The 13,582-nt window shown below is 42.9% G+C and overlaps 1 protein-coding gene across 1 annotated transcript in view; it reads left to right on the plus strand.

Annotated features, from left to right (window-relative positions):
• TANGO6 (transport and golgi organization 6 homolog) overlaps nucleotides 1-13,582 on the plus strand; it is a 157,059-nt gene that overhangs the window by 121,408 nt on the left and 22,069 nt on the right. Inside the window, exon 17 of the mRNA XM_037515990.2 lies at nucleotides 5,760-5,873. Coding sequence (XP_037371887.1) covers nucleotides 5,760-5,873 — 114 coding nt within the window. The remainder of the gene's footprint in view (nucleotides 1-5,759; nucleotides 5,874-13,582) is intronic.

Consider the following 13,582-nt stretch of genomic DNA (forward strand, 5'->3'; position numbering starts at 1 on the left):
TTTGAACATGATTGGACACCTGATAGTCTTCATAAATTTCAGCCGTTGAGTCTTCCCATAGCCAGGCTGCCTTGTCCATTCATATGGGAAATGTGGGATATTTGGCATGGCCCTTAAGTCGCTTTTCATTCATTTGTTTATTCATCAAGAAATATTTAACTTTAACTTTGTTCCTGTTATGGAACCACACTAAGCCATGTGCTGGGTAGTGGGGATCCAGATATTGATGCAACAAAGTTCCTGGCCTCAAAGAGCTGACATTCTAGAGAGAAGTAAATAACAAGCCAGCAAATAAGTAATATATACCTTCTTGGATGGAGTGTGTGCTAGGGAGATCAATCGAGTGTGGACAGGTGCTTGTTATTTATTGTATGTGAACTTGGAAAACCTTCATTGATGAGTGACATTTGAGCAGAGACCTGAAGGAAACAAGGGCTCGATCCGGGCAGAAACCTAGAGGGAGAGAATTCTAGTCTGAGGGAGCACTGGGTCCAGACACCCTGAGGCAGGTGCCTGCTTGACAGACCCCCAAGCAGCAAGGCCAAGGTGGATCAAGTGAATCACAGGACTTGGCATCAGCAAGTGATGGAGTTCTAGTGGGGTTTTGTAAGGACTTAGGCTTTTTTTTTTTTTTAATTTATTTATTTTTATACAAGAGCTGGGATACAGGCCAGAGGCATGGGAGGGTGGGAGGATTCACCAGAGACAGCGTGGGGAGCAGAACAGGCAGAAGACTGAAATATACTGCTGAGGGGAGCAGCAGGCGCGACAGGAGAGGTCTGCCGCGCCATGTGGGAATCTCCCTGGCCTGCCGGGAATCGAACCCACACTGCAGAGGCTGCAGACAGCTTCACAGCACTGCACTCAATCTGCTGCGCCACCAGGGAGGCCCAAGACTTTGGCTCTTAATGAAAGTGAGATGGGAAGCCAAAATAGCAGTGGGATGACCTAACTTATTTTATTTTTTTAATTTGTTTTTTAAAAAGTTTTATTTATTTATGCATACAAGAACTGGGGTAAAGGCCAGAGGTGGCGGGGAGTGGGGGTGAGAGGGTTCACCAGAGACAGAGTGAAGAACAGAACAGGCGGATCTACTGAAGTACACTGCTGAGGGGAGCAGCGGGCGAGACAGGAGTGGTCTGCTGAGCCATGTAGGTAGCTCCCTGGCCAGCCCGGGATTGAACTTGTGCTGCAGAGGCTGCAGATAGCTTCACAGTGCTGTGCTTAACCCCTTGGGCCACCAGGGAGGGATCTAACTTATTTTAAAAGATTATTGTGTCCTCTTGTGTGCCAGTTCTTTCAGTATCCCATGAACATTCTCGAAGTGTTTTGTCCTCTCAAAAATGCTTTGCCCCATTGGATACTGTTGGAGATAGAACTTTAACTTTGGAGAAACCTCTCTTTGGCTGCATACAGAACTTCTGCTGCATGAGCATTTGTCATGGGCCAGTATGCTAGAAGACAGATAATGAACCCTGAACCCAAGGAAATCTCTATAGAGTGTGCAACACAGGAAGTGTGCAATAGACAGAGGACTGGAGTGATGTGATAGTACAATGGCGACATGGTAGAGCAAGCACAAACTGCTGTATAAATATGGAGCTGGGACCCTCAGACTTGTCAGAGCTGCCAGGAAGTTTGTCTTCAACAAGAGAAAATGGAGAAGCAACAAACTCGCCATCCTGGTCGCTTCTGACAGGAGCTGATCGGGGGTCACAGCTGTAGCTTGTGGGTATCTGATGAAAGCTGTCCTACCTGTTGGGTGGTCCAGATTTGGGCACTGTCTGTGCTGTGTCCACTGGTGCTCGCTGCCAGGGAAGAGTACAAAGGATAGGATCAGCCCTTCCATAATCTCTGTACTGGGAATTCAGGTTTTTCCTCTCTGATGATGTCAAGATTTAACCTGTTTGAAGAGCGTTATGATTTTTTCCCAGTTTCTCCTTGTTCTTGTCAAGAGCTGTGTTGCTTGAAACCAAATCTTGATAGGCTCTTTCATCTTTATCGCTCACGATGAGAAGTAAATATGATTTAATTGAACCTCAGTGAGCGGCCCAGCCTCAGTTCAGCAAATGAAATGTGCAAGCAAAGGAGCAGTCCACTCTTAAGGTGGTGCCCAGAGTTTCACAAAACTGAGCTTTGGGGTCTGATGCAAAGCTATCATCTCTGACCCCTTGAATGATCTGAATTCTTGACCTGTTTGAACACAGAAGCTAATTCAGTTCTGAGGGTACATGGAACTGAGTTAAGGACCCAAGTGGGTGTCTTGGGAAACCCTGAGGAAGCCAAAATAGTACCCACACTTCTCTTTCATGGCAGGTTATGTGAGTACACAAGAATTAGAGGCCGTGGGCCTCCCTGGTGGTGCAAGGTGTTAAGATGGAACCTATGAAGCTATCAGCAGTCACTGCAGTATGAGTTCGATCCCCCGCCAAGGAGCTACCCACATGGCACAGCAGACCTCTCCTGTCTCGCCTTCTGCTACCCTCAGCAGTATACTTTGGTCAATCTGCCTGTTCTGTTCCCCACTCTGTCTCTGGTAAATCCTCTCACCTCCCCGCCACGCCTCTTGCCTGTACCCCAGTTCTTATATGCATAAATAAATAAATCTTTAAAAAATGGAATTAGAGGCCATGCTACATGTGCTATTGAGGCTTCATAGTTTACAGAATAGAAGGACAGGTTGTCTAGTTTCAGACTAGCTGGCAGACCCACTGAATATTAACAAAGAAAGCTTTAGGATAAGGAATGAAGTAGAGATCCTGCTTTCGTGAAACACACCCCAACTCAGGTACCTTCTCTCCTGCAATTTTCCAAAGCTGTTTTTGGTAATCTTGCTCTTTGTATTATCTTTATTTGTATAATTTTGATGATGCCTGGCGTGGGCCATCTGTTTGGAAAATGATGTTATTTTCTTATTTCTGTGGGCTCCTATTAAGTGTTAAATTGCTTATGCTAATCTTCAGAGTGTCCAAAGCAGTCATCTCTCTCTCTGTGCAACTTGCAGAAGTGGATATGGACTTCCATAATTTAACTGGTGAAGAGAAAGTCCTCCAATTAGTATTTAATAGAATACTATTAGATTTATTAGAATAGATACATCGACCCCCAGGCGATGTACATGAAGATCATGTAGAATGGGTTTCTGCCCTCTGGGAGAACTTAGGAACAGGATAGAAACATTACACCAATTCATAAATTAGTAAAGACTTTACATCATCCATCTATCTGTTTGCTAAGGCTTTTAGGGGTAGAAGCAATGAAGAACGTCCTTGAGGTTGGAGTTGAGAGAGCCTTGGGGAGGGATTTGTTTGGGCTGCAGAGAGGGAAAAGCAGCTGGGCCTCCTCCCTGCTTCTGGTGTTTGACAGGGGGTCTGTCTCCCTGGCCAGCAGGTGAACAACACTGTAAGTTGGTTGCAGGGGCTTGACCTGAACAGAAGAAGGCTGTTCTTGTCCCTCGAAGATGTCTACAAGACCATGTTAAAATTCCGATGCTCTAGAAACATTTGCCTGACCAACCATTATACATTTCACAAGATTGGTCCTGTGACAGAGGTGTTGAGGAACGTTCCTGAGCACTCACCTCTTCCCAGGTTTCTTCTTGATTGCCCCTAATGCCAGATTGCAGTGGACTTGGTACAGTCTGGTGCATATATCACTAAGAGCTTGTGGCCAGCAGGAGGCTATTCCAGCTAATCTTGGGAATTTTATAATACCCAGCTCCTCTCTCAGTTGTACCTTCAAGGTAGCACAAGGATTCCAGAACTGTCCATGTAGGGGAAGCTACTCTCCAGCCAGGATATTTCTGCCTGTCCCAATTGTAGAACTAATGCCCTACAGTCAGAGCTGGTCTTAGACTGAGAACAGGCCAGAACCATGGCTGGCTCAGCGTAGTGAGGCAGAACAGAGATGACAAAGCTAAACGTCGCAGACTTCTAGGCCAGGAGGCCTTGGTCTGCCACATACTTGGGGCCTGTGGAAACATGGGCCCAAAGTGAAATGTGGAGGCGAAAAGTCTTGTGAGCTTCTGCATGTTACATGGGCCCAGGCTGGCTTTCATGCTTTAGTTATCTGACTGTATAAGTCAAACTTTCATGTGTCAAGAAAGCCTCAGACCTAGCTCTAACATGTTTCTCTGATTTCAGCTCTTAACTTATAAACACTAAGCCTGCAAGTAGAGGTAGCTATTATGTAGTTGCCTGTTTGGAGATTACCCAAGGAATTCCTCCTAGGACTCAATTGCTCCTACCGTTAATGCCTGAAGCATGAAAACCACTGATGGCCTTGGGTCAGGGTCTCCCAGGTCAAAGAGCAGAAGCTGCTTGCTTGCTGCTCTTATTGAACAACAGTGTACAAAGAGTTGAGCTTTTCTGGGATTTCCCTAAACTTACAAGCTGCAAGATTGTCTAATAGATGTACAACTTGATTAAATGCCAGTGCATCACAGATCCAATTATATTTAAGAACATGCTACTTCTTCTAATCTTTCTGCCATCACTGATTAATTAGACACTTTGAACTATGCCCAACTGTTTGAAAGCTGTGAAAAATACAACATGCATAGTTAAAATTTCTAAAGCAGCCTCTTTCCTGATTCATGTCTGTATTCTTTCTTTCAAACCTTCTTAATGCCCTACAGTCAGAGCTGGTTTTAGACTGAGAACAGGCCAGAAGCATGGCCAGCTTGGTGTCGTGAGGATATTTAAACATAATAAGAATTTATACATGTCTCCAAACATAGAATCGTGCTATTTTTTTAATCATGATTTGAAATAACTCCATGGTTGGCCAAGATATTCTCTCACACGGCAAATCAAAGTATATGAGTGACCAAATGACTCTTTTAAACTTACCTTCAGATCTTTGCTGCCATTCATCCCACTTTCAAGTATTGTTGTTTTCTTTTTAAATCTTGCATGAATGCCTCAGAAAGGTTTGTTTCTGTCATTGTTTTGAGTGGTACCTCTTTATTGAGGTTTTAGAATATTTTTGTGCTTACCAGGAGCAGGGTGGGGATAGTGTGACTGGTACAGTTATAGAAACTGTCTCATTTTATGACATATAATTACTCGCTAATAATGTAAAATGTTTTGCAAACCATTTCCCATGTATTCTGCTATTGAACTGGCTTTTAAAATAAATGAGCACTGAAAGGCCTATTCTCAAAATCAAGAAGCCCCGTTGGGGAGTCTCTGAAATTGACCCTTGGTATCTCACCTGGGGTGTGCACTAGATTTGTAGGATGAGCCCCTTTGGACATGCTAAAGATCAGTCTGCGTATTTATGTTTCTCTATCCCTGGGTTTAAACTTTTTTTGGTGCCATGATTATTTTTAAGCCTTGAGCGCTGAAGAATGCTGAGCTAAAGCTCCATGGGGTCCCTAGGATGGAGGACCCCATGTGTTGGGCATCATCTTTCCTGCCTTCAACCTGGATGTCCCCAAAGGGGGGCGAGTAAAAGTTCTCCCCACTTTTGAGGAAATATTTGCATTGGACCTTAACTTTATTATATACATGTATTCCTTCCCACTCCCTAGTCTCCTTCCTGAATTCCAAACCAGATTTTGTCCTTTTCCAGAAAAGCCAGGCTAAATCAAGAACTCTACCACTAGATCTCTCCTCTTTATTGAGAATGAGGAAACTATCCACCTTTCTCTAAGCCAGAGTGTTTTTGATGAATGTCTAGAAAGTGGCCCACGGTTAAAAGGCTTTAGGTAATTGTGCAATCCTGATTTTTATTGACTTCTTCCCTCACCCTCCTAGGTAACAGCTTGCCTGATTGCAGTGGCTAAGACAGACCCTGAAGTTCAAGTGCGCAGAGCTGCCATCCATGTAATTGTGCTGCTGTTTCGGGGACTCAGCCAAAAAGCTACTGAGGTAAGCCAGTGTCTTACTGTCTGCACTTCCCTGCCTCATTTTTTTTTTTTTTTTTTTTTTGCCTGTTTATTGGCCTTCCTTTCACCAGACCTTTTCCCTAGGTGAACTCATGCAAATGCATTGGTCAGCAGGGATGTTTTAGCAGGAAAGTGGTGGTGTTTGCATCTTCAAAAAGTCTCTGTGTCCCCCTATAACATATTAGACAAACTACACCACAACCACTGCAGAAAAACCAGGGCAAATGTTTATAGATGGAGACTGTGAGTCCTGGCATTATCCTCATAGGGACAGGTTCCAAGGTGAGCTAGCTGAAACGCAGCAAACCTGCCTCTGTAGCCTGGGCTTTAGTGACTTGTCTTCCTGACTCATTTTATTGTTCATACTGAATTACTAAAAGGCCTCATTTTCATGTGTTTTCCTTTCTGTTGTAGCTATGAGTTCAATCCATGAAATTTTATTTGCTGCATGAATTAAGCTTGCTTCCTCCACCAGGGGGTTTTGATTGAATATCTCTCCTGTGTCTGGCCAGTACTGGAAGAATGTGTGTGTGTATGTGTGTGTGCACAGGTGCACATGTGCTTGTGCATGTGAACATGTGTGTATTCATATGTGTGCAAGAATTAATAACCTCTAAATTAATTTTCTTCCTAATCTTATTGGAAACTCATTCCCAGTTGACTCTACAGAGAGAGTTTGCATTAATAATTCACTTCCTGGCTTGTCTGCGGTTGTCACATCAGTGTTTAACTAAGTGTCAGTGAAGACATTAGGAGAGTGTTTGCTCAGACACACAGGCTTTGTTCATGGTAGGATTTTGCCATTTCAAGTTCCTGATGCTACTTTTTACAAGTGTGACTCAGTAGTCACCCCCTTGTTTTTATCTGGGACCTTGATGGGTATGGGGTACAACAGATCATTACAGGACAATTCAGATAAATAAATTGCTCTAAAGTAAACACTGAACTTGTTGAACATCTGCTATCGAAAATGGAGTTCAGAAAGAGTCAGTATCTTTCAACTGTTGTCAAGATCTATAAAATTCTTCCCAAATAGGCATTTGTTGTGTAGTGGTAGCAATAGGGGAAGCCAGGGGAGGGGTTATAGAGGAGTCCTCTGTGCTGTCTTTGCAATTTATCTGTAAACCAAAAATTATATCAGAGTAAAAATTTATTTTAAAACGAGTCACAACACTATTAAAAGAAATCTACAAAACTCTATTAGTTTACACGCCCTTACAGACAGAGGGAGAAAAAGAGAGAAGCAGAGCAAAGTGTCTGGTTATAAAGTGAGAGAAGAGATGGAAATTCTATCCAGATTTCTCACTTCCATGTATAGCCAAGGAAAACAACACTACTTGTCTCACCAGCACTAAAATAAATGGCCATGGAAGATTTTTGTCACTTTCAAAAAGCCATCCATGTAAATGAAAACCTCTCTCCTGTCCTCCACGCCATCTCTAGTCTACCCTCACTGAAATTTATAAATTATGCTTACTCAGTGAATAAAGAAAAGGAAATAGGATGGGATGAATTATGATTCCGCTTCCCGGTGCATCCTTGAGAACAGGTGTGTTAAAGCTTGTAATCGTAGGTGTGATTATAATCAGGGGCACTTTAATGAGAAGCGGAGACAAACACAAAGCTTTCAATCTGGGATTTCTTTCTCCCACTCTGTTTTGCCCCCAGGAACAGCTGAAATGAAAATGCCACTTTGTTGATGAAGTTTTTAGCTTTTTCCCCCTTCTAATCACTATTTCTCAAGCTATAGAGTGCCAAAAGGTAATACCAGGTTTCAGTGAATTCCCTGTTGCTGGTGGAGGACCTGTGTGGTTATACACCTTGAAAGGAGGTGGAGAGACCAGTGAAAGGTAGAGGTGCAGGAGATCAGGAGATAGCTTGGGATCAGAGGGCACAGACGTTGCTACTCCCAACTCATGAGGTAGTTTGCACCCCTCTCCCTCAGGTGATACGGCCAGCATCTGTGCAGTCAGCGCCGTCTCCACATTAGAAGGAAGTACTGCATTCATTTTCTTATTGAGAAACTTTCTCTGCTTAGCCTTGTTTTCACCTTATGACCAGATGCTTGTTAATTCATTCCCAAGTATAGCCTAAAGCCTAGTAGAAGCCAGAAAGAACTACATTTTAAGCCCATTTTCCTTCATCATTGCTGAAAATTAAATTTATTAGGAATACCCAAGAGAGGCAGCATTTAAACCTGTACCTCTGTTGGCCTGAGTTAAGAACAACCCTCCTCAACAAGGAGATGAACTGAGTGACAGAATGAAGAAGATGGTGCCTAACTATATCAGCTCTTTCTGAGCCAGTCTTTCCAAGGTGACTTACACTAAGAGGTGTAAATATTTAGACTATTCATCAATTCATTCTAAAAACAATAGTGAATAATTGGGGCAGCAGTAGCTGAACATTATGCTAGATTGGCCTTCCTTCAAATAACAGCTATAAACTCTGGATATAATATAATGAGCAGCTACTGAAGACAGTGAAGAGTAGTCAGAAGCAGGCAGATTCTTATGGTGAGTCCATGCTCAGAGGAGAGGCGCTATATATGGTGAATTCCCATTTTCTTGGCTTTTAGCCTAGGACCAGCATGTTTGGCGAGGCATGCAATGCATTCGAGGCACTAGTGAAGGAATCTCTGTCTTTCTGCTTTGGGGAGCCAGAGATTGGATCTTGGGAAACTATAGATGCAGGAGGAACTCTGAAAAGGAAAGAACTATTAGAGAGAAGAGTCCCAAATTCCTGCTGCCTGCCATCTCTGGCTGATCTTGAGCCTAGCAAGATAACTGCCTGCTCTAAGAAAAAAGAAAGAAAGAAAAGCACTCATCTAGAGAAACAGAATACAGAGTCTCCATAATTTAACATTCATAATGTGCAGCATGTAATACAAAATTACTCAATATATGAAAAGCCAGGAAAATGGAATATAGTCTCAGTAGAAAAGAAAATCAGCTGAGACCAATCCCAAGATATCCTCATTATTAGAATTATCAGGCATGTATTTTAAAGCACCTATTATAATTATCCTCAAGGAAGTAAAAGAAAAACATGCCTCCATTTAATTAAAAAAAATCTCAGCAAGGAAATAGAAATTATTTTTTTAAAGAGTCTAATAGAAGTTCTAGAACTAAAAAAATAAAATATCTGAGTTTTATTTCAAAGCTCATCAAATGGAATTAAATGCAGAGTGGAGATAAGCAAGGAAACAATAATGAATTTAAAGACAGAGCAATAGAAATGATCTGTGAAGATCAGAAACCTATCCCTGTATTTCTCCTGGATGCAGTAGTTCAGTATCCACTAATTCAGTGTTCATGGCAAATTTATAGAATATAACTATCATGACTAATAAGAATTAACTGTATACACAATGGGAAGAAAGAGTTGATGGCTTTAAAAAATGAGTGATTTTTTAAAGCAGAATGACCAATTTGGAGTTGACTCTAGTTCTAGATTGACTCAGTTGTTGAGTTAGGGAACTGCTGCAAGTCCTCTACATACTGATTTCCCAGATGAGGGTGAAGTACTTGAAAACTTTGCACATGGATTTGTAGTAACCAAGCATGGAAGCATTTTAATACTGAAACTTTATCCTTTGCTTTTTAATTTTAAAAGGTAATTTCCAAAGCATAGCTTTTAGTCCCTCTAATCCCTAATTTTAAAAGACAAATCATCATCATCCTCTACTGTATCTAGTGGGAGGTAAGTTGTAAGTAGGCTTTAAAATTTATTCTTTCAAGATAATAAACAAGCCTTGACATCAGGTTGTTTCTTAAGAAATTAGCTAGGAGTCTCCGTGTTGGCACAAGGGGTTAAGCACAGCACTATGAAGCAGTCTGAAGCCCCTGCAGCATGACTTCAATCCCCAGCCAGGGAGGTGACCCGCATGGTGCAGCAGACCTCTCCTGTCTCACACGCTGCTCCCTTCAGCAGTGTATTTCAGTTGATCTGCCTGTTCCGCTCCCCATTCTGTCTCTGGTGAATCCTCTCACTACCCACACCTCTGGCCTACACCCCAGCTCTTGCATGCATAAATAAATAAATCTTTAAAAAAAAATAAGAAATTAGCTAAACCTGGAAGCCTCTTGGGGGTGGGAAAGGGGGGAAAGTGTGGGATTGATTTTTCATTGATGGTTGAGTCAGCTTCTGAGCCAAACCCAGCCTCCTCCCAGGAATGACTTTTAATTCCTTCTTTTGAGGCCAGTGTTGTACTCGCATGACATTGTGAGTGGTGATCTCATCAGCATCAATGTGTCTGGAAGGTTACTCTCCTTGGTGAGAAAAGCGGCAAACCCTGGCTTAAAAAAAAAAATCAAAAACAATGAAATGAAATGGTTAGTGTATGATGTTATGCTTTTTTATTTATAGCTGTTCCACATGATCCTTCCAAAAGACTTAGTACATGTGTCCTAGATTCACCTTGTGTCTGTCTGTCCAGGCTACTGGAACTAGGACCTTTGGAGGATGTGCATTTAATCTCTGACACATCACAAATGGCAAGTTACAAACAAATGGACAGACTGAATGGAAACTTTCCTTCCTCTTACTGGTTTTGTCTTATCCCAAAAGTTATTTTGAGAACATCTGGCATGGTTTCTGTGCTGTGGGCACAGTAAACAGGCCCAGCTTCCTGCTCAGAGCTGGTTCACAGACACTGCTCCTTTGAACAGATTGAAGGCTCTGTGTGAGGGCGAATGAAAAGAACATTTATATAAGAATGACTGGGATCCAGGTAATAATTATCCCTGTAAATTTTTTTAAAAGATTTATTTATTTATGCATACAAGAGCTGGGGCATAGGCCAGAGGTGGGGCGGGAGGGGGGGGCGGGGGGGAGGCGCGATGGCGCTGGCGGGTGAGAGGATTCACCAGAGACAGAGTGGGAAACAGACAGCAGATTGACTGAAATACACTGCTGAGGGGAGCAGCAGGCAAGACAGGAGAGGTCTGCTGCGCCATGTGTGTAGCTCCCTGGCCAGGGATCGAACTCGTGCTGCAGAGGCTGCGGATAGCTTCAAAGATTGTGTCTTAACCCCTTGCGCCACCAGGGAGGCCCTCTGTAAATTTTGAAAAAGTGCTTGGGAGAGTACTTGCAGGACTAAAATCAAGAGTATCTCCCTTCCTGGGAGTGTAAAGCTGTGCCAATTGCCCAAAGTTACAGTTCTGTGGATTATCTGCTACAACGAGGGCTGTTCGTCATAAGAATGCAGAATCTGTCGGCCATTGTTTATAGTGTCAAGAGAAATATAGAGGGATTTTAAAATATACTGCAAGTATACAAATTGTCTCTTTCCCCAAACACTTCCCTCTCTACTAACTCTTAGACATACCAATTCCTGTTGCTCCGTTTCAGTCTTAGAAGAAAAATCTCTATTAGCTTCCTAGTTCACAAGTGGGGCAGCTGAAAACAACACAGATTTGCTGTCTCATAGCCCTGGAGGCGTGAAGTCTAAAATCAAGGTGTGGACAGGACTGCGTTCCCTCTGACTCTCAGCTCTGTCTCCTGGTTCCCCGTGGTTGCCCGCAACCTTCCATGTTTATTGGTTTGCAACTGCATAACTCCACTCTCTGCCTTTGTCTCCCATGTGGGCGTCTGTCTTTACATGGCTTTCTTCTTATAAGGATACTAGTCCTATTGGATTGGGAGCCCACCCCGCGCCAGTATGATCACATCTTAACTAGTTACACCACAGCTCTCTGGCCAGATCAGGTCACATGCTGTGGTACGAGGATATAAGACCACCTCATATCTTTTGTGGGGAAGCAGAAAACACAACTCAGCACTAGACAGGCCTCTACAATTCCACAGTCCTCTCTCTTTGTCCCCATCTGTTCATTATTAAAGCATCTGAGAAGAGCCTCTCCTGTGTGGGGTGACTATCTCTGTCACTCTTGCTTTTTTTTTTTTCTTTGTCTGTACCACATCCTCTCACCTCCGGAAGACAAGAGAAGCAGTGTTTCTGGCATTCTTATCTTGAAAGAAAGTGATTCTGGTGCTTGAATAGAGAAAATAATGAGGGACCACAGTATTACTTTTGGGGCTTTTGGGGTTGTTCTGGTCTTGATGCAAATTTCTTAACTTCTCTCAACCTCATTTTCATGTCTCAGGCCTACCTACCTGACAGGTGGGGCAAGAATGGGATGGGGTAATATGTGAAACTCTTGAAACTGTTAGGAGTTGTAATATTAAAAGACAACGATGATAATTAATAATTTTTATTATTCCCCCTGCCACCACTACTACCTGATATTATTATTATTATTATTGTTGTTGTTATTATTATTATTGTTATTACTGTTGCTGCAATCTGATCTTTATACTTGTGGGTTTTTTTTAAAGATTTATTTATTTATGCATACAAGAGCTTATATTTATGCATATAAGAGCTGTATACATACAGGTCAGAGATGCAGGGGGTGAGAGGACTCACCAGAGTCAGAGTAGGGAACAGAACAGGCAGACTGACTGAAACACACTGCTGAGGGAAGCAGCGGGTGAGACAGGAGAGGTCTGCTGCGCCATGTGGGTTTCTCCCTGGCTGGCCGGGGATCTAACTCATGCTACAGAGGCTGTGGATTGCTTCACCGTGCGGTGCTTAACTCCTTGAGCCACCAGGGAGACCCTAGACTTGTTTTTTTAATAATAAATTTGTTAAACCCACCAAAGATAATTTTATTTTCAATCTGAATGAATGGGAAGTTTTGTTCATGGCTGAAACTTTCAGCACCTTACACTTTATTATACCATTTTCTCCCCAACAGTCATCTCAGTTTTGGGAATGCAGACATAACACATGGATTCAGCCTCTTGACTCTGTGCAAGGCTCTCATGCTTGCACATCTGCCCCTTTCTTCTTTGGGATGGGCACCAGCTTGACTGGGAAAATGTTGAAGAACCTAGACGCTTTGTAGTTATTGAATGAGACCTTGGACTGAACATGCCTTTGGACTTGAGTTGACTCCAACTATTGTTTCCTCCCTTTCTTAACTACCACAGTGGCAGTGTCCAGCATCCCAGGGAGGTAGTAATGTCCTCTCTTTCCTACAGCAGGCATTGAGCTAGTGCTTTACTGTATTGTGTGTTGGTTCTCTCGGGAGCACTGGAGGGTAGGCATTGTTACCCCTGCTTTCAGAGACTCAGGGCAGCCTCTAGAAGTTAAGGAGCTGCTCAAGATCACACTGTCAGTAAGAGGCAGAGCTGCATGAAACCCTGGCTATATATCTCATGCCTGGGCTCTACCTGGCTCCACTGTTCCCTAACTTTTTTTTTAAGATTTATTTATTTATGCATACAAGAACTGGGGTATAGGCCAGAGATGGGAAGGGTGAGAGGATTCACCAGAGACATAGTGGGGAGCAGAACAGGTAGACTGACTAAAAATACTGCTGAGGGGAGCAGTGGGCGAGACAGGAGAGGTCTGCTGTGCCATGTGGGTATCTCCCTATCTGGCTGGGGATTGAATTTGTGCTGTAGAGGCTGTGATAGCTTCGTACTGCTGTGCTTAACCCCTTGCACCATGAGGGAGGCCCTGTTACCTAACTTTATTAGGCTGTTTATTATTTAAAGAAAGAGCAAATAAAGATTGATTTTTAAGGCAAAGAACTATGCCAGCAATGGATGAAAATATACAATAAGCAGTCGTTTCCCATACTGAGAATATTTAAGTGTTGCTCTTGTTGAGTAGAGACTTGA

The sequence above is a fragment of the Talpa occidentalis genome, unplaced genomic scaffold (assembly GCF_014898055.3).
Source record: "Talpa occidentalis isolate TD23 unplaced genomic scaffold, MPIMG_talOcc4v2.1 talOcc4.17, whole genome shotgun sequence".
Classification (NCBI taxonomy): Eukaryota; Metazoa; Chordata; class Mammalia; order Eulipotyphla; family Talpidae; genus Talpa; species Talpa occidentalis.